General features: G+C 48.7%; 1 protein-coding gene across 5 annotated transcripts; it reads left to right on the top strand.

The window, feature by feature from the left end:
* The first annotated feature begins 35 nt into the window (after positions 1-35).
* Positions 36-23,939, top strand: epn2 (epsin 2). Of its 5 annotated transcripts, none has more exons than XM_030378939.1 (10): positions 36-266; positions 5,362-6,185; positions 6,623-6,777; positions 11,113-11,225; positions 11,932-12,036; positions 14,014-14,170; positions 15,572-15,715; positions 16,270-16,362; positions 19,264-19,491; positions 20,339-23,939. In XM_030378939.1, the coding sequence occupies exons 2-10, from the start codon at positions 5,755-5,757 to the stop codon at positions 20,656-20,658; spliced, it is 1,746 nt and encodes a 581-aa protein (XP_030234799.1). In that variant the 5' UTR covers positions 36-266; positions 5,362-5,754; the 3' UTR covers positions 20,659-23,939. The 5 variants fall into 5 exon arrangements, with proteins under 5 accessions (XP_030234799.1, XP_030234806.1, XP_030234830.1 ...); XM_030378946.1 differs by having other exon boundaries at positions 36-276; XM_030378962.1 differs by having other exon boundaries at positions 38-266; positions 16,270-16,299.

Raw genomic sequence — 23,939 nt, 5'->3', positions numbered from 1 at the left:
CGTTGGTCACACCCTTCTCCGCCTGGCCCCCTCCCGAGAGGCTATGCCCGCCATGTTCTGGAGTCAGAGGCGCGCCGAGAAGCGCTACAGATACGTGTAGCTCGCTGTTGACGTTAGCATAGCAACATTCTGCTGCTACGCGGGGGCGCAACAAGCTCCTTTAACTCTCAATTCAAGTATTTTATCTAAACACCACATAGATACTCGCCCAAGGGGGTTATACCTATAAGAGACATAAGGACCCGTACACTAAGCCGAGAGAAATGGTAAGTTCAGGTATGCTGTAGCGATACCGCCGTTATTTCGTGTTTTTTTCCCCCCCGGGTTGTCGTCCAGCCTCCAGCTTCTGTCGGCGATGTCTCCGCGGACCGTATCGTCTCGTCGGGGCTAGGCTAGGCTAGGCTAAGTAGCCTAGCATGCTAGTTAGCTTACGCCTTAGCGTAGCTTTTAGCCTGCGCTACGAGTTGTTTGCACGGATCTCCCGACTCTCACGTCTTGATGATAACTTTTAGAACAACTTTTTTTTTTCGACTCACTATCAGCCGTTGACCAACAGATGTGTTGCATCCCACTACGGAGTGCGAGAACACCCGAGGACCTCCAACATGCTAAAGTAACACACACGGCTAGCTAGCCCAGGGGAACTTTTCTTTAAAACCAAGTTTTTATCTCCAGCGAGCCATGGGCGGGTTGCATCCCCGGAGAGCTCGGTCTGGCTATAACACTGTGTGGGTCTGCGGTGCTAATCGGGCGACTATTTCCCGAAAGACACGACGGGAAACTGTTGTGTTTTACGCTGAGTTTGTGATATTTTCCGAAGTTTGAGCCCTGGTACTATCGTACCTCGATAGTTTATTCGGTTATTCCACCGGCTGGCTGTACTTTATCTTCCCCTCATCACTATATCACTGCAGTCAGCGAGCTACTGGTGCAGTGGCCTTAATACAGCAGTACACGCTGATCGTTAAAACAATGGTTTGTGGTTTTATTTCAGTTTCTTCCATTTGGGAGGCTTGCTGCATATTAGCACGGTGGCTAGCGTTAGCCAGACGTTAGCATGTCTGTTTTGCATCAGACGGAGAGGGAGCCGTGATTTATTATTCGGCTGGTACCATGAGCGCTCCCAGTGTTGCGTTTTTTTGCGGGCCCATGCTGTGTAATACCATGCCCATCATTATACGCTGGTTGTTGAGGATGGCAAAGTATTAGAACACATTTCCCACCAAATAGTAACTGTTTACTTAGGCATAGCTAGGGAGGTTTAAGCTAACGCAGACATGGTAGTACATTGGGGTTGCTATTTGGTAGTACATGTCCAGGTCAGTCACTGTGCCTGAGCCTAAACGTGGCCAGAGAGAAGGGCAGGGCTTTGTCCATTGTCAGGATGATCGGTCGGTCGCAGTGGGTGACAGATGCATTATCACCGTTCTCTCCTCCCGTTCCTCGGTCGCTTTGTCTCTATGGGCTGGGGAGGACAAAAGACTAGATGACGTGTCGATGGGGGGGGGGGGGGGGGGGGGGGGGGGGTTGTAGTAGTAATGTCCTCATTTCTCTCCTTGCGTTACGTGTGACGCCTTTGCTATGTTACGCATTCGTTAGCCAAACAGTCAACCGTGTGGTTTTGGTAACTACAGGGCCGTATCTGCAGAGAGTAACAAGTTCAATTTTTACCTCACCCCTTGAACGGTCTTGATACATATTTTAACAGTAAAGCACTTTGGGTGGGTAGACCTGACTCGGTCACTTGGATGCTACTCCTCTACACTCACAAACACTCTCGGTTGCGCAACAGTTGTATCTGTAGATCAGTTTTACCCTTGCTGTGCAGAACTGGCAAGGTAGACCTGTTCTTCTACTTCTGACTTAAATGCTCTAATCAGTTTATCGGGACCATGCCAATATGCTCCCACACAAGCACAAATGCAGGAGATGGATTTTCCTTTGGACAGTGTTGGGCACCAGAGAGCTCAGCTCTCATGCCGTGAACATCAAGATACCACACAAACTAATAGAAAGAACTGTAAACATTAATTGCGATCATGTGATTTTAAACAGTAATTTCACCCAGGTACAGAATTGGTCTTGTATTACCGCTTCTATAAATGTGAACCTAGAATTAAAGGTTTGATTTCATTCAAACACTCCCACCAGCTGTATTGTAGCACAATCCTAAGCCTCTGCTTTGCCTAAACCTGCTTCTTGTTGTCCCCAGTGGTCTTTTTAATTAGCATATTGCTTCTCTCCTCACTGAGCTCTTTGAATGTCTCTGTGTGACTGTTGTTAACCTTGGAAGCTGTCTGAATTAATATATTGGTCTAATCTAGGGTTTGCCGGAATTCCCTCATGGGATTAGTACTTTTAGTCATCTATAATGCCATGATAGTGTATTTTTGATAGTAACTAAAGTAGTCTGGATGGGAAAGAATCAATTGCTTTCAGTGTGTGAAGACGTATTGTGACCGGAGTATTCAGAGGCTTGCATGACACCTGATTATGTCTTCAGCTGGTAACCCGTCACCGACTGACATGGGTGGGAAAAATGGAACGCCTTTAGAATACCATGAAATTCCAAAGCGGCTTAGTTTGGTTCTTCCAACGCCATAACCATGTCATTCAACACGTTTTAGTAATGGGGTTTCCTTTGAACAATTGCGCTGTTCAAGTGAGCAGGAATAAACTCATCAGCTAATAAAGTTCCAAAACAACTGGTGATTTCATTCATAGGCGTGGTAACGGGAGAAAAAACAAGCTATGTTGCTTTGGCTTTGCAGGGTCTGTCAGCATACGTTTGCGTGTGTGTGTGTAAAGACTTGCGCAATTGCTGAATGAATTGACCGGGTTGAGAAATTGTATTCTCGATAGTACATGTTTCATGTGCATGGCTTCATGATGAGGCGTGTGTCTGATCTCTCTTTTCTGTCACACATAAACACAAACGCACAGATCCTGCTCTGTGTTTCTGAGGCCTTGGGAGTTTAGTGATTCTACCAAATAAGAAAAGGCAGAGAAGGGGAGAGTGAAAGGGAGAAGAGGAGGGGTGTTCCGGAAAGGAGGTGAGCGGAGGAGGGAGGGAGGCTAGCGGACAGACTCTCCTCTCTTCTTCCTGTCTGCGGTGGGTGAATCGGTGATTATAGCAGCAGATGTGTCATTAGGTCTGGCTTGTATTCATGTTGGGGGGGGGGGGGGGGGATTCTCTGGCGTTAAGTGAATTTACGGGATCTGCCAAGTTGTTTTCTTATCCCCCACCCCCTTTCCTCTTTTTTCCTCACCCTTTGACGGCCCAAAATCCAGCTGCAACCCCCCACCCCCCCACCCCCACCCCAAAGCGAGCCAGCGCCGCACCTACGTTCCTGCAGGTGAACACATGCACCTGCACGCTCTTCCAAGCGGTGGGCAAACGCTGGGAAAGCGTCCTCGCTTGGGCGCCCAACCCTGGTTGGGGAAAGTGCTTGTTCCCAGGCGTGTGTGTGCTTGCAGGGCGCCTGGTGTTATAAACCATTACCATGCATTGGAAAAGGAATCCCAGCTTCTATGTAAGGAGACTAAGAGCATGAGTGCATGCATACCGGTCTGAGAGTCAACCCGGTGGGTTGACTTATCAGCGGCTGTTAAGCAGCCAATGGGTGTGCACTGTTTTGGTTAGGTGAAGGCTACAGGATGCTCGGTGAGATCTTTTTTAACAGTTCATGTATATGGCCACTGAGGCCATCAGCACACAGGTGGTCCCGGCAGATCAGCCTTTTGTTCATTCGGCAGTCACCACTGTGTGTTTCTTCACTGCTGCGGAAATGGGCGCATCAGCCCATGTTCACATCGAGGAAGCAGATTTATTTTGTAACGTCTTGTAACGAGAAATGAAGCTCAACGCATGAAATAGCTGGGAAGGGCGATTCTCTTGGCACACACGTCTTGCCTAAGGTCAGGGATGTTGCATTGTGATTGCAATAGCATGGGTGCTGACAGTGAGCTGAGCTGTTTTTTTTAAAGCAGTTTTAGCTGGTCATCACATTACGCCAGCTCTCAATGTGACACAATAAGGATTTGCATGAATAAGCTTGATTTCAGAAATATTTTGATACCATGAACAGTCTTTGTGCACTTGTCTTTTGGACCGGCTACGCAAGTAGCGTTGTGAATAAATCTCAAGCGGTAAAATGTCATCTCACTGAAAAACATCGGGCTGATGAAGATTGAACAGAGGAGTGGCTCATCGCTTAATTGGTCAAATCCAGGAAGTGACATGGATCCAGTGCTTCCCACTGATTATGTTTACCGAGTTAACCCCCCTCCCCCCACCATATAAGGTCAATATCCGCTGGCCTGTTCTCCGAGCGTCTGTCTCCGAAGGCCACCCAGCCAGCGTGCTTCATCACCTGGCTCTCTGTCATCGTGGTGGGGCGTGGCATTGCCACACACACCCTGCCTTGTAATTTACAGTCAAGGCAACAGGGTGCAATAAACCTAGGGGAGGGCTGAAATATGGCTTCTCTGTCACGTCGGTATGGATGGATCCGTCTTTCAAAATATCTCTCACCCACCCCATTTGATCTGTCTACTTTAATGTTGACCGATTCCAAGGTAGCAACCATGATGGCCACAGCACATGCATTAGTGAGTGTTCCTGCTAGGCTTGGGCTGTATCAATGTTTTCATACCTTCCTGACATTTCACAGAGGTATACTGTTTATGACGGTATGTCTGAAAATAAATAATAATTTAGAAAAAACTAAAGCTGAGCTCTTGGTGATAGAAGTCATGTAGTATGTATGGCCTTGTATAGCCGACAATGCGGTGGGTCTAATATGCGATTTGCAAACTTCCAAGTCTCGCTCGGTTTAAATACTTATGGGGCGACACGGCCTGGATACTTTTCTCAAAAGCGATTTTAATCTATTGTGGACGTGAGACGTATATGAGTTAATAGTGTTTTATTCAGGGTCTTTAGGGCAGGGTCCTTTGTAATTCGCCTCTTTTGTAGAAATATTGAACAATATTTTTATTTCACGTGGAGGTGAAACACATCAGCTGGTTACTCTTTTTAGATTTTCAAAGCAAATTTCTCTCAAAGCTAAAACTGGATATCATGACTTAACTTCAGCTAGGCTACACCTCAGACCCTGTCTGAATGAATGAACTGGTTACATTTATCTTGAGTGAACTCAGAGCGAGAGATCAGAAACTTGACGTTGATGTAGTTGAGAAGGTGTGAAATATAAAAAATGAAAAGAATTCCCCTAGAAGAAAGAACTTTCGTTTTGGTTTCCTATTTCCTCACCGTGTACAGATAACAACCGGGAAGTGTTGCACATTTACCACCCTTATCGATCCGTCAGTCTCACGGTGTTGTTTCTGTGATTTCAGGTGATGGCGTGGGCGTGTGTGCCGTCCGCTTTCCGATTGTGGAGATGGTTCTAACCGCCACCGTTCTGGTATACAGAGGCTTGTCGCGCTGGCCTTGAGAAGTCCCATAAACACACAGCACACACTGCCAGATACGACCAGACAGCCGTGGGAACGGTCACAGGCGTACAGGACGGGCTGCCCTACGTACTCGCAGAGGTTCACACGCGCAAACAAACAATCATACCCCGTGTGTGCGCCTGTTTGTAGGAGACTCCCTCTAAAGCGATTCCCCCCCACCACCCCCTTCATCCCAACCCCCAAAACGTCCTTCCGTCTGGGTGAGAGTCCCCCAACGATTTCCTCTTGATATTTTACCCGCCAACCTCCACCATCTCTCGGTCAACCGCCAACATGCCGAGCTCCACCATCCGCCGGCAGATGAAGAACATGGTGAACAACTACTCGGACGCGGAGAAGAAGGTGCGCGAGTCCACGTCCAACGACCCGTGGGGACCCTCGTCGTCGCTGATGTCGGAGATCGCCGACCTCACGTACAACGTGGTGGCCTTCAGCGAGATCATGAGCATGATCTGGCGGCGGCTCAACGACCACGGGAAGAACTGGCGGCACGTGTACAAGGCGCTGACGCTGCTGGACTACCTGGTGAAGACGGGCTCGGAGCGGGTGGCGCTGCAGTGCAAGGAGAACATCTTCGCCATCCAGACGCTCAAGGACTTCCAGTACGTGGACCGCGACGGCAAGGACCAGGGCATCAACGTGCGGGAGAAGAGCAAGCAGCTGGTGGTGCTGCTGAAGGACGAGGAGCGGCTCAAGGGCGAGAGGTGGGGGCGTTGGCGGTGGAGGGTCGGCCAATGGGTGCCGTGGGGGGGTGTGTGTGCGGGGGGGGGTGTGTGAGAGAGCGAGAGCGTTGAGTGCTCCTTGGTAATGCAGTGACTGACTGTTCTTAGGGACCGGATGGAGAACAGTTTTTGTATGCCATGTTATATTTTCAGAAAATGACATTTATTTTACAGCTTTTTAAATTTCAGGATACATTATACCAATACCGATTTTTATTTTGGTACAATTTGCCTTCGGTACGACAGCAGTTGTATAGTTTTGTCAGATAAACACCGGGCATATATTGTTCCGTCTTAAATTGCAACGGAAAAATGAACTCTTTAACACCTGTACTTCCACGGGCTCACAGGACCCACCTGGCTCTAACTCTGCTCCTCATCGCTAACCCGTCTCACCCCTCACCCGTCTCACCCCTCAGGTCCCAGGCCCTGAAGACCAAGGAGCGCATGGCGCAGGTGTCGACCGGGGGCTCCCAGGTTGGCTTCGGCCGAGGCTCCTCCCAGCCTAACCTCTCCACCTCCTACAGCGAGGAGTACGGCCGCTCGGAGGGCTCCCCAGCCTCCTACCATGGCTGTGAGTAGCATCTGATTGGTTGAAGAAGCTAACTCGCATCTGATGGGCTGTAAACAACCAGTATTCTGTGCTGGAGAAATAAGCCCTAGCATCTGATTGGCTGTAGACCATCAGCATTCCGTGCCGGAGAATCTGATCGTAGCATCTTATTGGCTGTAGACGACCAGAATTCCCTGCCAGAGAAACAAACCTTGCATCTGATTCACTGTTGCCTTCCATCATTTCGTGCTGGACTATCAAACCTTACATCTGATTGGAAGTTGACCGCCAGCATTCAGTGCTGGAAAAATAAAACTTCCATCTGATTGTCGGTTGCCAGACATTGTACTGTGCTGCAGAAATGATCCAACTCACTGGCATGATACATTATTGTGAACACAGGCACTCACACACACATACACACTATCTATTCTTTACTCGCATTCCCGGTCTTGCCAGCATCCGGAAGCCTTCCCAGACCCTTAACATCGCTCGGTCTCTGGCTTGCAGCACAGGGGTTACTGGGGTTGCATTCTTAAGCTAAGACGAGCCATACATACGCACGCACACACAGAAGAAACAAAACTACTAGGCCCTTATCCCCTTTCTCTTTACAACTGAGGCTTCAGATGCTTTTAAAAGTTGACGCCCCCAATGTGGAGAGAACCAGTTCTATGGACCCACAATCAGTCCATAAACCAGAAACTCGCACAACGTAAGAGTTAGGGGGGATGTTCACCAACTTCTTTGTGTCTCTCTCTCTGTGGGTCGCTTCACCAAACCACCAGGGCCTCATCCTAGAGACGATGAAAAGGAATCTCAAACAGAGCAGGGGACAGGAGGAGGGGAGAGGGGAGAGGAGTCTAAGGGAACGACCGTTTAGAGTTTGGGTGGAGGCCGGGAGGAAGTGAAATGAGGAACAGCGCAGGGAAAATGGAGGGGGTGTTGAAATGAAAGCAAAGAACCCAGCCATTATTTTCCTTTCCACTCACACAGAGACCCGGCGACCTCTGCCACACAGCATGGGGTGATGGGGGGGGGGGGGCATGCAGGGTGTTTGTTGGTGTTTACTTGTGCATGAATTTGCCCGCTCTTTTTTTGGTGGGTTATTTCCTGCCTGTTTTGTCTGTTTTTGCAGGACTACAAATGCATGTCTTCACTGGAATGTGTCAGTCTCGTGTGTGTGTGTGTGTGTGTGTGTGTGTGTGTGTGTGTGTGTGTGTGTGTGTGTGTGTGTGTGTGTGTGTGTGTGTGTGTGTGTGTGTGGTGTGTCACATTCCAGCGCATGAAACACTGTCTGTGGTCGGACGTCCTGGCCAGCTGAGTCATCAGTTGTGATAACGGAAGGGAAGTTGGCCTGACAATTTGGTTGGTGCTGGGGGGGGGGCGGGATTGAAGCCCCACATCAAGGGTGATTTTTAAATTTAGCCTCTCTCAATAATGCTCCTTGTTCCAATCCAGCAATTTCTTACTAGTTTCAGTGTAACAATAATGTAGACATACATCAAAATATATCTTGTTTTGTAAGGATAGGATGTGAAAGTAGCTTGGGAATTAAAGATTTGACCCCCAGCCACCGAGTAGTGATCAGCTAGGAAGTGTGGACCTGTGGGGACATAGTTAAGTTAGGCCACGTCATCCACATAGTTCTGAATACAGAAAGCTAGATAGATCTACACCAGTTGGGTGTAGATCCACAGATCCTTCTCCACAGAGTTTGGGCAGAAGGTCTTAAGATCTGTGTTGTGTCCACACCTCTATCTCTCTACTGGCCCCACGCGGGGACAACAAAAGCAAAGGGTTTGGGGATTAGATGTCAGTTTGAAATATATGTTGAGCCAACGGTCGAACCATGGAAACAAGACATTCTAACTCAACCCCAGACGACTTTGCATTCGGGTAAAAAGTAACTAGTCAAGGTGAACAGCGACTTGGTAATGTTAGTAGTTTAGTAATGGGTATGGTTGTTATGACGCTAGATGCGAGTTTCATCATATATGATAGCATGTTCCAACAACGGCCTACATTTTGTATTGTTTGGGGATGCTTTGCACGCTGTTTGTGCTACAAGGCCATTACGGGCAGCGGCAGTAATCAATGTTTTGGCTCTGCAGCTCCAAAGCACCAACACCAGTGTTGTTGCAAGAAATTCCAGCTTTGTAGCCAAGTGAGGGGGCAAGCGGGGTTTACAATTTCCAGAGGTTGAAAAGAACTTATTGTGTGTGTGTGTGTGTATCCTGCACACTAATGGTGGCTTGTATGGGCAAATGCGACGGCATTTGTCCACCTGCCAGTTCTGTTAGTTGGCCAGGCGGATGTATTATGAAGAAACAACCCATTAGTAGGTTTTCCTTAAAAAATACCAATCAAGTGAACTCAAAACTGCAGTCTAAAACACTTAAGAATTGTAAGTTAATCCTATGTGTGTGGATGGGGGAAGTATTTGAACGGCTTGAGTCATCCTTATTGAATAATTCATTTGACCTCTTTTAAAACAACATATCCTGCACTGCAGCCGGTTTTAAAAAGATTGTTGTTTCAAATGGAGTATGTATACCAAAACCTGGGACACCCAGCTGCTTTGGTTAACCTGTTGATAACCCTGCCTCCCTCTTCTCAGAAACACGTCCATGTGGTTGAATTGACGGCTCGCACCACATCCTGACCTAGTTGCATCGGCAAAATCTGACAGGACTCGATCTCGGAACTTCAGAAATGGCTGATGCCTCCACCTCCAAGTGATTGCGCTGAAAAAATTGAGAATACTGTTGCAGTTTTCCTTTTCATGACAAGTCGGCAGCATTCAATTTGAGACGAACAGGCGAAGGCAGTGAGTGCTGAAAAGTATTGTCACTTTTGACTGCCAAAAAGAAACCGTGTCCCAGGCCCGATGTGGTCACAGAGCCTCTGTCCTATTACTCACCCCCCTCTTCGGGGGTCTAAATATACCCTGACACTGTCGTAATGAGTACAGCCCAGCAGAGCTCTCAAACCCATAAGGCTAAATCTGATTTTCATCTACTAGTGACATCTTCCTTTCACGCAACTGAACCAGACGAAGGCCTTTCCAGCGGCACAATGTTCACCAGGGCCGGTCTGGGCATGTCCTAAAGATAGCATCGTCGCCCTTCTTTTTACGATGGGAGTCTCTCCTCACGTCTCCTGTCTTCAGGATCACATTAAGACAGTCAGCACGGGGCCCCCTTCGTCACGGCTGCAGTGAAAGGAGGGATACATCGGAGGGGAGAGGAGAACATTTGGAAAGATGCCCCCATACAGATAGTATTCATGAGAGAGGGAGCCCGTGTGTTTGCCCCCGGCCGCTCTCCTCCGTTCACTCAGAGCGAGGAGAACGAAGAGGGCCGGAGAGAAGGCCAAGCAGATTAAATGGAGCTCATGGCTCCATCATCGTCATCTGAAGACTGCAACTCGAGCTCGAGCCTGGGTTCCCCTCAATCATTTGAGACCCTTATCTGGGCCTTCAGCACTTCCTGACGGAAAGATTGTAATGGAGTCCTATTGCAGGCCTAGTTCCGGGACAGAGCTTTCAGGGTGGCTGCAGCTCTCTGAACCCCTCAGATCCATATTGCCGTGTCCACTGAGCTGTAAAAAGTGGCTGAGAACACATGTTATTTGATGCTATTCATGTCCATTGATTTTATCAGAAAGGCACTACTTGACGAATCAAAGATTATTATGAAGGGCCTTTATGGACCTTTTGATGGGTCCAAATGTGTTTCTTTACTATATCTGATGCCTTTGCTTCTGTGTGTAGCAGTCACTGTTTGGTGAGGCTGGCTCACAGTCTGTGAGTGGCTCACAGAACAGTCACTGTTCTGTGAGTGTTGCTCACAGATTGTGAGTGTTGTCACACACTTTTTGAAGAGGAAAGAAACCTAAAGGTGGTGTGGTGAGGGTGTGAAATGGTTTTCATTTCGTGTGTGTGTGTGTGTGTGTGTGTGTGTGTGTGTGTGTGTGTGTGTGTGTGTGTGTGTGTGTGCGTGTGTGCGTGTGTGCGTGCGTGCGTGCGTGCGTGCGTGCGTGCGCGCGTCCCCTCTGGTCTGCAGCATGGCTACATAGTGTTTGCGTCTGCCTCATGGCGTCTCGTTATCCAGCACACAATGCTTTACACTCTGTCCCATACCAGTGCACTCAAACTCACACACACGCACACACTGGCTGCAGCTATGTCACGTAGCATCCCGTAATTGCTAATATTCCATGTATTATTTACACGTAGCCCTGTGAGGCATAGATTCCAGCCAGTGAATGTGTGTGTTGAATTTGTGTCTTTCTCTCCGTGTGTGTGTGTGTGTGTGTGTGTGTGTGTGTGTGTGTGTGGTGTGTATGTTGTAGCTACGTCTCCCAATGCTGGCTCTGAGTTGGAGCAGGCCCGGCCTCAGACCAGCGGAGAGGAGGAGCTGCAGTTGCAGCTGGCCCTGGCCATGAGCCGCGAGGCTGCAGAGCAGGTACACGCACAAAGACACACACACTCACACTCACACACACACTCAAACACACAAAAGCAAATGCACTCGCACGCACATAGGCATACACACACAGGAAAACTCCCTCACACACGCAGACACGCATGCGGGCACAATCCCTCACACACACACACGTACATGCGGGCACACACAGGCACACGCAAATGCACAACACACAGGCACACTTGCCAAACACACGTCGGCCCCTTACTCTGCCAGGATCGTAAATGAGAGCATGTCATTTATAAGGGCTGGAAATATGATTCCTAATCTCTGTTGTTTGGGTTCTCTGGACTAAAGACAACGGGGCTGAAATGCCGCAGCAGTAGTTTCTGAACTGAACGCTTTGGAAACAATTATGAGAGTAATGAGACTTGTTGCTCCACCCCAACATAATGTGACTGAAAAATAATTGAATACAAATACTGTCAATGAAGATCTTTCCTTGCCATTGAATTGAAAGCCGTGCTCAAATGCCAGATCAGCAACATTCTCACTCTGACTCTGCATTATACACCATAAAGAGGCTTTATCATTGGCATCACTTTACATTTTATTTAATCATTCGTTACCTGTATCTTTGGTCAGGGGCTACCCTTACGGCTGCCCTGTCTGGGAAGGAGCCGGTGGATCTGAAATGGCGGCCGTGCTTAACAATCAAGCTCTTTTCCTCCCCCGGTGTGAGCAGGAAGATCGTGTGCGGCGGGGAGACGACCTCAGACTACAGATGGCCCTGGAGGAGAGCAAGAAGGGCGGCCCGGGCTCCGGAAAGCTCGCCAAGAAGAAGAGAGAGGTGACACGCTCATGCTAACGCTGCCTAGCATGCTCTTGGCGTGTTGTGCCAGCAAGATGCCGGCTAAAGCCGTAGCCCGCTGCCCACGTGGACACGCCAGAGATTCAAAAGTCTGTGTGTGCGTGGGGGGAATAGTACTGGATCCACACACACGTTCACATGTGTGTAGTCGGGGTTAATGGAGTCAGATTTTCCCTTTCTGCGTCCGGGTTTCCCGAAATAGCCAAGTCTCTTCCCATTCCCATATTGTGTCTGACTCGTGTCTGCTCTCTGTAGCTGGAATGTACAGTAACTGGCAGAGGGTGGACTAGTTTCCAAGCATTGCTATGGAGAGTGAGTCCTTCTATGTATAGTGTAGGGCCAGACGATATGGAACAAATGTATCATCACGGTAATTATTTGGGAACTGTACATGACATTCAAAATACCATTCTAACCGAGGGACATTACATTGACGTATATGGGAATTTAAAGTATAGTATCAGACTAAAGTAGTGTTCCTTCCTCACTGATATTTCTCACTGATATTTCAATCGTAACTAATTCATACAATAAAACCTGGTATCACGATAAGTTACATCTTCATTTGATGAAGATACAATACCAGTCGAAGACGATAAAGGATAATATACAAATATTGCCCAGACCTAGTAAAAAAGAAAAAAGGAAAGGAAAATAAAATGACCCAAGCCAGATCTATTGTAAATATGTTGAGACAGTGGGGACACTAAAAGACGGGTTGGCAGCTTTTCAAAGTGAACGGTACAGTTAAACAATGTGCCTTGTTCCCTTATCATTACTTTCCACACACAATCTTTCCAGCAATCTCTAGTGTTAGGAAATGGAAGAGGCCTAAGCTCCTCAGACACCTACGGGTGCTGTTACTTGTGCTGTTACGGTGCAGCTACCATGTGCGCCGGCAGGCTGCCATCTCTTGTATCGTAGAGCAGCGAACTGTGCACGTACAACTCGGAACGAGTCTTTGGGCAAAGGTGCTTGCGCGCCAGGCCAGAGACACGTGACCCATCAGTACCCTTAAGCCAACGTTTTATAACCCATGTGTAATTGCAGATTATGCATTTCACTCACTAACTACTAGGGGTGTGACGATACACTAAACTCACGAGACGAGACGAGATTTTAAGAAAACTACAATGACAAAATTCATGACTGGACCAACAGACTTTTATTTAACCGAGTTGTACATGCGTTTTGAAATGTTTTATTATAGCTCTTTACATGCATGAAACTAAAACTAAAATTTATAAAAGTTGATAAATTAAATTAAATAATTCTCTTTTTTTCAACTGCAAACAATATTATGTGCAAAACCAAATCAAAGTTCTACTCCATCAATACAGAGTGCAAATAGTGCAAACAGAGTCTGACCAAGTATGTCACTGACAACTTGGTATTGTCCGTGTCTTATCAGTCACTCTACTGCCATTCATCATTTCCGCCGGGTACCCAAAATGCTGCCAAACAAATGATTTAAAAGTGGCGGGGGCATCTTCAACGGTAATACGGGTATTTTCCGACGTCATTCTGCCTGCCTATGGCTGCTTCCCCTGCTTCCCCTCCTACTCCTCTTCTTCTTTTCCTTCTCTTTCGTTAGGTTCTGGCAGCCTAGACGTAGCAAAGGAGCATTACTGCCCCTACAGGCCACAAATAGAAGTTTGGACAGCTCACAAATCTCACGAGACAGATTTTTAACGCGACGGGTAATATCGTCGAGTTTAATCTCGCGAGATCTCGTGGCACGAGATCTCGTCACACCCCTACTAACTACATTATTTACTTTGCTTATTTAAAATCAAAGTCAGTTTGGACGGTCTTCTGATGTGGGGAGTGGTTGGTGGCGGCGCCCTCTACTGGTCAGCCTCCACTGGGTGACATGGTAGGTGGGCGGTGGACTAATGCTATGGCTCTCTCTCTCTCTCTCTCTGTCTCCGTCTGTCTCTCCTGCTGGTTCTCCAGCCCCAGTCTTCCCTGATGGATCTGATGAATGTCCCGGAGCCGGGTGCAGGTGCAGGTGCTGGGGCCGGGGCCGGGGCCGGGGCCGACCCCTGGAGGGCCGGGGCCGGTGCCGCCGCTGCTGCTGCTCCTGCGACGGACCCCTGGCAGTCATCATATGGTACACACTGCTGTCTGTCTGTCTGTCTGTCTGTCGGCCTTCTGTCTGTCTGTCTGTCGGCCTTCTGTCTGTCTGTCTGTCGGCCTTCTGTCTGTCTGTCGGCCTTCTGTCTGTCTGTCTGTCAGCCTACTGTCTGTCTGTCGGCCTTCTGTCTGTCTGTCTGTCAGCCTACTGTCTCTCTGTCTGTCGGCCTTCTGTCTGTCTGTCTGTCGGCCTACTGTCTGTCTGTCGGCCTTCTGTCTGTCTGTCAGCCTACTGTCTGTCTGTCGGCCTTCTGTCTGTCTGTCGGCCTTCTGTCGGCCTCTGTCTGTCTGACTTCTGTCTGTCTGTCGGCCTTCTGTCTGCCACGGTCTGTCTGTCGGCCTTCTTTCGGCCTCTGTCGGTCTGTCGGTCTGTCTGTCTGTCTGTCTGTCTGACTTCTGTCTGTCTGTCGGCCTTCTGTCTGCCACGGTCTGTCTGACTTCTGTCTGTCGGCCTTCTTTCGGCCTCTGTCGGTCTGTCTGTCTGTCTGTCGGCCTCGGTCTGTCTGTCGGCCTTCTTTCGGTCTGTCGGCCTTCTGTCGGTCTGTCGGCCTTCGGTCTGTCTGTCTGTCTGTCGGCCTGTCGGCCTTCTGTCTGTCTGTCGGCCTGTCGGCCTTCTGTCTGTCTGTCGGCCTTTGGTCTGTCTGTCGGCCTTCTGTCTGTCGGCCTTCTGTCTGTCTGTCGTCCTTCTGTCTGTCTGTCTGTCTGTCGGTCTGTCGGCCTCAGTCTGTGCGTCGTCTTGAGTCCAACGCCCCCACCACTAGACTGTCCTGCATGTGTGTTGAGGTATCCACAGGTTTGTACAAGCCGCTCCTTCGCCAGCAGGTAGAAAATGTGGACAGGCTGTTGTTCCCAGCCTGGCTGTTGATGACTGTCCCCTACCTGTTCCTTAACGACTTGTGTCTGAACTGTACTCTTGTCTCATCGGGTCTTCTCAAAGATTTGAGAAGTAAACAGCAGAAACTAGAGCTTGTCGTAGGATACTAGGAATGCTGCTTAGCCTGCCCAGTTGCATTGGACAGAGTTGTGTGTTCAGAAAGATATTTGCTAGGCGAGAGAGGTTTACGTATGGAACAGACCATGAGAGGAACTTAAACAGGTTTATTTTAAGTTGCCAGGTGCCAACGAGGAAGTGGTTCATTATTGCTGGAAATCCCCTGGTGAAATGCTTTACTCATTTCCTGTGTATTTCTAACCTTAACAAACAATAAATGGAATTTAGATTGATAGGAAAGGCATGCCCACTGACACTGACGTGTCAGAAAACTGTTTATAATGGCACAAATTCCTAATCTAGAAAAATCCCCGTACTTGGCATCTGGTCCAGTTATCGTCACTTGGACGTGTTTTCACCACACCTGCCTCTCTCTCTTCTCTTAAGGTGCTGTGGCTAAACCAGTGGATCCGTGGGGAACCAACCCTTCCGTTCCCCCCATGAAGGGCAGCGATCCCTGGGGAACAAACCAGCCTCCAGCCCCAGACCCCTGGGGCTCAGCCTCTGTGCGGCCCAAGACCGCTAACGCAGGTAAACTAACCATCCCTATGTTGAGTTTCTTATAAGGAATTATACCTGTAAGAAATAGTCCCCTCCCGAAGATACCGGTGAGGAACATCCAGGGTAAAATGTCCACTTTTTCCATGTATGGACACGAGATGAAAACTCATGCTTCCATATTTTGGAAATGCAGGATTTCCAACCTATAAAGTTCATTGACACCCTTTAGGATAAACTGTGAAACTGGACTCAAGCGGGCCACTGGTGGAAATATACCACCATCTCGTGAACACATGCACACACATGCGCCAACGCCAGAGAAAAAGCCCTTAACTCTGAAGTTCAGCCAATCCAGACACCGATTCAAACATGCCAGTGGTTGCCATGGGGCTGCACTAGTTTCCACATCCATTCCCTGCCTTGTGTTTGTTTCCATGCGTCGTCATGTGGGAACCTGCTCTGCTTCAAATAGGCCTGTGTCGCGTGTGTGTGTGTGTGTGTGTGTGTGTGTGTGTGTGTGTGTGTGTGTGTGTGCGTGCTTTCAAGGTTCATCTACATTTGTGTGTGTGTTGTCTCCCTTCCAGGTAGCTTTGACCTGTTCAGTGCATCCAACGGTACGTCTAAGGAAGACTTCTCAGAGTTTGACAGCCTGCGCACCTCCTCCTCTGTCCCCACTGGTACTCACCCTGTCCGTCTGTCCTTCTGTCCGTCTGTCTGCCTGTCTGTATGTCTCCTGCTCTCACCTTGTCTACATCACACAGCGTGTCGTGTGTTCTTCTATGTGTGTGTCTGTGTGTCAACGTCCTGCAAATACAAAACGATACCAAAAAAAAGTAGTGCACAATCTAAAAACAAATAATTGCAAATGGCCGTGACGGCTAGAAAGTAAAAGCCCCCATCCCACTTGTATTTTGAGTCAACCGTATTCGCAAAACCCTATGGTCTAGCCCTGATGTAATGCTCACAGGTAAAACAGTATCGATCAAAAGGGGAGAAAACGATTCAATAATGTGACATTAGGACATCTATTTTGAGATTGCAATGCGATTAGAAAAGATGCCATAAAAAGCCCATTATGATCTCCCTGAACCCCTCTTCTAGGAATCAGAAGGGGTTTATTCCTGAGAGTGGGACGAGGAGCGTTCCAACGTACTGAAACAGCACAGCTCACTCTCTGAACCTGGAATCCTCCATTGTGCTGTACATAATGTGCGTGCTTCAGGCCGGCGATCTCGAGGTTACGCATGCTTGGAGACGCATGTGTGAGGAATGCGACCTCCATCAACTCTTGGCCTCGTGCGATCCACTCTGGCCTCAACCCCACTTTGTGTCCGGACGAATGGACGGAACATAATGGATATATTCAATGTGCAGAAATACCCATTGGCTGACTCGGTAGAACATGGTAAAGCTATTGCAAATGGCAAGGCCAAATTCCTGAAAAGGACATAATCAAAATGTTTTTGCAGAACGTGTGGCACTAGCATTTTGTCAATGTTGTTGAATATCATAGGACCAGAGCAAATAGAAAAATGTATGCTTCAAAGATTGTTTTTTTTTGCCTCTGGTTCCGTTAAAGTCCGTAAAAGTGTTATGGTCAGGTCCGCTTTCATAGCATTCCTTTGTCCCCGTTCTGGGTTGTTGGGTTCTGTACGGATCAGATCGGGTTCTGAATTCCCCCCCTCTTTTTTCTTCTCACGCTCTGTCGGTCTTCCCTGGCTCTCCAGAGAGCGGTCGGTAACTGCTCTCCGGTGCCAACACGGTCTGATTTAAACCCTACTGAGTTACGGCGCTCTGTGGGGAAGGCTTTATTACTGGGCATCTGTTTGAACCTGGGGGGAGCGGGGAACAATGTTGCTGGAACTGTCTGTCTGGTGTGTTTGGACAGTCCCGGGCTTTGGGGAAAAAGGGGGTCTCTCACTTTGGGACTTTGGCCTCTGGTCAATGGAAATAACGTGGTAAGGTACTTCCACGGACCCAGGGCAAGGGAACACCTGTGACATGAAACCATTATTATTTATCGCTTCTGACAAGCATAACGAGCTACATCCATTGTGTGAAAACCTGATTCTGATAGAAACCGGATGGATAACTTCTAATCACGATCGAGTGGTCTTTATTTACTTGACACTATTTATTATGCTTCAGTTCTGCACATACTCTTTCCACAGTGTCTCAACTACACTTTGGGCCAAGAGCATCCTTTATAACATTATGTATTAGAGACAGGAAGCTTCAGGGTCTTAGTAATACAATATCACTATGATCTTTGCAAACCGATAAGATATGTAATCCGATTGTGTAAATATTGTAGTTCGGTATTACCATTTTTTTTTTGTTGCTATTTTTCTGGAGCCTGAAGACGGAGGTTCCCCCAGACAGTGGTCCGCTGGCCCTGCTAAAGGCTGTTAAAGGCCCAGGTACCGCTGACAGACGTGCACTCATCCAGTGCCTGGTTCTCAACCCCCCCAATGCGGCCGGTTTGGTGCCAACACGGTCCCCGCCTCCATACCGCCACTGCTGCTCACACAGTGAACGATTGAACCACATGGAGACGGCTCGTTTGTGCCTTGTGGTCATGGAGTTAGTGCTCATTGTTGATGGGTCCCCCGTGTGGGCCCGTTAGGTATTTCCGCTGTCTGCGTGTTGCCTCACAGTCTACCTCCAAAGAGCCGTTTTAGTGCAGCCAATAATTACTCCAGTTGTGTGTGTATGTGTGTGTGTGTACATACGTATGTGTGTATGCTTTTGCGGTTAGACGTTTCAGGGGCGCCATGACAATAAACCAGACGTACCGTGGGCGACTTAAAAATGTGATCGACTGATAATAGAACTTGGCAAGCTTCTCGTTCAACATTTGTTGGGTGCGAAATAATTGTCGCCTCTCGCATTCATGGCCAGAACTGACTCTTGTGTTTCAATTTTGCTTTCTTGTCGTCATGTTGCGATCATGTGGGGAATCATGTAGTGATGATGATCACTGGTGACCAGTATGATGTGACGACACCCTGATGGGTATATCAAAACAACACCTCTCCATTTAGAAGACGTGTCTATCACCGGGGCTTGTGGATGTGTCCATACCTCTTCCATATATCTCTATGTCGCTGTGTATTTACATCTTTATTTCCTTATCCATCTCTTGATCCTTCATAGATCTGTCTTAACGTGTAAACATCGGTGTCTGCACTATCCTTTCTCCTGTTCGCTCCTTTTTTACGTAGATGGCTTGCTGCTGCATTGTACGCACTTAATCTACATTGCACGTATTCATACTACTTAATTGTGTAACATCTGCAGTAGCTGCTAGCACTGCTGTACACGGGGAATGGGTTAGCCTAGGGATTGTTAGTACTTGCACTTGGCTCTATGAACATCTTTACTGTACTGACAGCGATATATTGTTTCACTTCTTATGACAAATGTACTTGTTGTAAGTCGCGTTGGATAAAAGCGTCTGCTAAATGCCCTAAATTGTAAATGTACGCTGACGCATCATCTGAATGGCTCTGCTCTGTGATTGGCTCTGAGCTCCGTGAGACCTCACCGTACCCCTCCCTCTCTCTCCCTCCCTCCAGGGAACGGGGGTGTGGTCTCCTCCATGCCCTCCCAGGGCAGCCTGGCCAGCAGCGGCAGCATGGATCTGTTTGACCCGCTGCCCACCTCCTCCTCCCTGGGCCTCCACCCCACCAGGAAGACCCCCGAGTCCTTCCTGGGGCCCAACGCCGCGCTGGTCAACCTGGACTCCCTGGTCACCAAGCCGGCCCAGCCCGCGCCCATCGCAAACCCCTTCCTGGCCGCCTCTGGTAAGAGTGTGTGTGTGTGTGTGTGTGTGTGTGTGTGTGTGTGTGTGTGTGTGTGTGTGTGTGTGTGTGTGTGTGTGTGTGTGTGTGTGTGTGTGTGTGTGTGTGTGTACTTTGTTTAAAGGTGACACATTTGAAAATCGGCCTCTTATGACATAATAAGTGGGCGTCTCCACCTAGATGTATGACGGATAGATGAGCAACGTTTGCTACAGTCCACTGGGGAGGCTGGTAGACTGATCTATCCAGCACACATCCAGGTGGACACGGCCACTTGTGATGTCACAAGTGGCAGATTTTCTAAACGGCTTGTAACAGCTATTCACACTCACACCTGGTTGTATAATATGTCACCTTTTTAAAAGTGTGATGAACCTCAGTTGCATGCATGACCCGTTGAATTCATGATCAGCTCCCAGAACTATGGATTGATGAGTGTTTGTCGGGTGTGTCGGCCTTCATGGCCACCACTCTCAATTATCCAATCCCTCACATGATTAGGTAGGTTCAGAAAGACACAAGCACATATACTGTATGCTCGCACACCAAAATGAACACCTCACACTCACCAATGGCGGACAGAGCTGACCATTTGGCCGGGACAAACTAAAAGATAGGACCCTAGTTAGATGAAGTCAACCTGCCCGGCAGCCAATTGAGGGTCCCCCCCCCCCCCCCCCCAAACTCACCTTAGAACGCTAAGGTTCTCCGCTCCAGCTGGACAGACACCAAGTCTAGACTGAGCTGACCTTCACAACTGAAGTTTGGTTCTCTCCCCCGTGTCTCCCTTTTCTCCCCCCCCTCCCCCCCCCCCCCCCCCCCCCCCCCCCCCCCCCCCCCCCTCCTCCAGCTGCAGCGGTCGCCCCGGTCCAGGCCAACCCCTTCCAGGTAGGCCAGCCCGCCCCGCCCACCCTCAACCAGATGCGGGTCAGCCCCATGCCCGCGGGCTTCGGGTCCCTGGCCGCCGACCCCATGCCGCTGACCTCCATGGGCCAGCCCGCCATCACCATGGTCCCCCTGGTCGGCATGGCCCCCGGGGGCCGCCCGGGGCCCGGCATGGGGATGGGCCCCGGCATGGGGATGTCCATGCCCCAGCCGCTCATGTCCAACGTCATGCCCCCGCAGGCTGCCGCGCAGCCCCCCGGCACCACAAACCCTTTCCTGTTGTGAGTCGCCCCCAGCACCCCCCCCCCCCCTCCCCAATGAACCAAGGGGGGGCCCTCTTTCTCTTTGTATGACCCACACCCAGACAGCGCCTTCTCGCCAGCTGTCACCTTTTATGACACTCCCCCCCGGCCCCCGCCCCACCTCCGTCACCTCCACCACGCGCCCCCCTCCTCCACCTCGCCACTCCCCCTCCCCTTTTGCTTAAAGCTGCCTCGCCCCCGTGCTGCGGGACTCGAGGGAGGGGGTGGTGCTGATGACCCCGGAGCCCGACTGTAGACGTAGACGGGGGGGGGGGGGGGGGGGGCAGGCCAGGCCGGGATGCAGTCGTTGCCGGGTTATGATGCAACCGGACGCTCTGTGCCCCCCCCCCCTCGACCGCCACCCTCGTCTTCTCTCCTTCCCTCGGTGTCCTCCTCTTCCTCTTCTTACTACCTTTCCTTACGTTGCGTCGTTTTTTGCTTTTCTACCGAGTAGCATAGGTTTCTATCCTACCGCACCAACCCCGGGATCTCGTTTGGGTGGCGTCCCTTTTCCACCAGAGCTAAACTAACCCGTTCTCTCCTTCGGTTGGTTCCTGTACGGCCGCGTCGCTCGCTGCACCGTGTGCTACACCACACCGTGTGCTACACCACGTTTGTATTTACATGTCAGGATTTTTTTTTTTTTACACCGTGTATATTCCGGCGGGTGTCTGTTGACACACACTGGAGTAGTAGATGAATGTGCGTCTGTGTGTGTGTGTGCGCGTGCGTGCGCGTGCGTGTGTGTGATTTGAAGTGCGGTTACTAAGCAGGGATTTTGCACACTTTTGCATTTGTTGTTTTTTACGTTTTTGTTCCTCCCCCCTCTGTGACTCTCGGGGGCTCACCGTCGGATCCGGGCGGCGCTGACGGACGCAAACGCACCACTCTCTCTTTTTTTATTTTATTTTTTTATCTACGGTACGGCGTGGCCACTGCTGTCCCCAGGCCGCCCCCCCCTTTACGTTGTTCACATCCTACTACACAAACTTTGATCTTTTTGGGGGAAGTCGCCAGGAGGGAGGCGTTGAAACTATGGGTATGAGGTGTTACTAATGTGTTTTTGTTACCTAAAAAGTGTATGTATTTGTGTTTTCACGCATATACATGCGCACAAGCAAAGGATACTGTCTGCCCCTCATTCTAACACTGAACGATGCTTATGGGGGTCTTGTGGCTCTCACGTATGATGAAAAAGACGCGTATGATGGAGGCATTGTGACTGCCTATGAACACACTGCGTAGACATGGGAAATGTGGTTATTTTATTTTTTCATTTAAGGGGTGAAAGGGAAGTGGACAGAGTCAAGTATGCGTGTATGTCTGCTTGTGCTTTATTGGGGGGGGGGGGCAAGGTAGCTACAGCAATCTGTATGTTTGAAAGTGTGTGTGTGTGTTTTGTGTCTGTATGTGCGTGTGTGTGCGACCAAACTTCAAGGGCCTATCTCGCTGAAGTGTGAGTAAAATATATTGGACAGAGATTTAGAGGGCATGTCGGCCCAAGCCCCAAGGGATTTACAGCATCACACCCTGCCAACAGTAGCCTGTCAACACACCCACACACATACGTGCACACACAAGCGCACACACATACACACAGGCATCAGGTTTGGAGGACTTGTCTATTAATGGCACCGGAGGGAATCCTTCAGCCAAGGCTGACCTGGCATTATGTATACAAGTGTTATATTTTTGTGCTCTTTGTTTTGTTTATTACTTTTTGTCCTATTTTACTCTCTAGATGTAAATCCACAGTCAAGACTTTAAACCATTTAGACGTACGAACTATGTCCCTGGCAGTTTTCGTTAAATTTCATATTTTGGGGGAATACTTCACCTGTTTTCATTAGAAGCACAGCACACTGTTACCAAAGTCCTGAGTGACGGAGATTTACTACAAAGGGGTTGGTGGGAATTCTGGTCATATTTTGTGGACACGTAGCTTTATGGATTTCTGTTAACATAATTCATTGATCACACGAAAACCACAAAGTAAAGTTGATGTGTTTGGGGGGGGGGGGGTCATGTTAAATATATGGGGAGGGTTCATGTTTAATGTTGTGTGAAATTAGAAGCGTTTCCCACTAAAGTACAGAGGAAATATGGGCCCAGAGATGAGAGAACTTGCCCAGAGATGACCCTTGCACATAGATCCTCATTGTTTTGTCACTGTTGACCTTCCCTGTGCTCAATCCCACCCCGCAACCCCCCCTGTTGACATCACTGCCAATGATATTCTTCTTCGTGTCTAAGTGGACCCCGTTCGTTTTCATTCACTTTTGTTTTGACGTTGAGTTGGCGCCCTCCTCTGGTTCGTTGTGCTATGACAGCTGCGCGACGCAAAACCTTGGATCAAGTCGGTCCTTTATTTCTCTCAGGCTATGGGCGGTGGGGGGAAACTGTTTGTGATGTGGATGACAGTGATATGCAATGTTTGTTCTGAATGACGGGAGTAGGGATCCAACTTTACTCGCAGACCAGCAACACCTTTTTGATTCCAAACTAGATATATGCAACAAACAAACAGACAAAAAATCTGATATGTGGAAAAGATTTAAAAAATGATTTTTGAAAAGAAAGACGTGCTTGATTTGTGTTGCGCAAACGTTAAATTTAGCTAAAACGTTTATCGAGTACTGCTATGATATACAGATTAAATATCTCTAGCTAAGACGATGTCTCTTGTTACTTTCTCGCCGGCCTCATCGGTCAACTGCAGCGGTTGTGGGAACACTTTTGTCCCTTCGGTGTGACTCCTTAAAACCAATTCAGATGTTGAATTACAAAAAACGAAGAAACACTCCCAAGAGAAAACAGCCCCAACCGTAGTGGTGGTGGAACGAGGCCGGTGGCTAGCGCCTCGGTGTTAACATGTATTCAATATGCTTTTATCAAGAGGACTAACACGCGTCATGGACTGTCTTGTTTATATGCAGACCTGTTGTTCTTCCATGGTTCCGTCTGGTCTAGTTAACCTTTTCATAGTACCGGGAGGAGGCTGCTTGGTTTGTCGTTTTTTTTCTTTGTCACTATAACTGTATAATATAATTTATCATTTGTACTATTGTAACATACTGTTCTTCTGTATACCGTTATTATTCTGTGTATTGGGTTTTTATTTTTAGTAGGAAAATCACCATGGTATTTTAACAGCATTTAAAATGAACTTAAAAAACGCAGCAATGGCCACGTGAACAAATATTACATCTGTAGCTGCATCGATTTAAAATGAAATAAACTATGTACTTCTCCAGCTCCGTAAAA

Source organism: Gadus morhua, chromosome 2 (genome assembly GCF_902167405.1).
Source record: "Gadus morhua chromosome 2, gadMor3.0, whole genome shotgun sequence".
In the NCBI taxonomy this organism is placed as follows: domain Eukaryota; kingdom Metazoa; phylum Chordata; class Actinopteri; order Gadiformes; family Gadidae; genus Gadus; species Gadus morhua.
Note: the sequence above shows the minus strand (reverse complement) of the source record. Positions and strands in the feature narration are given on the sequence as shown.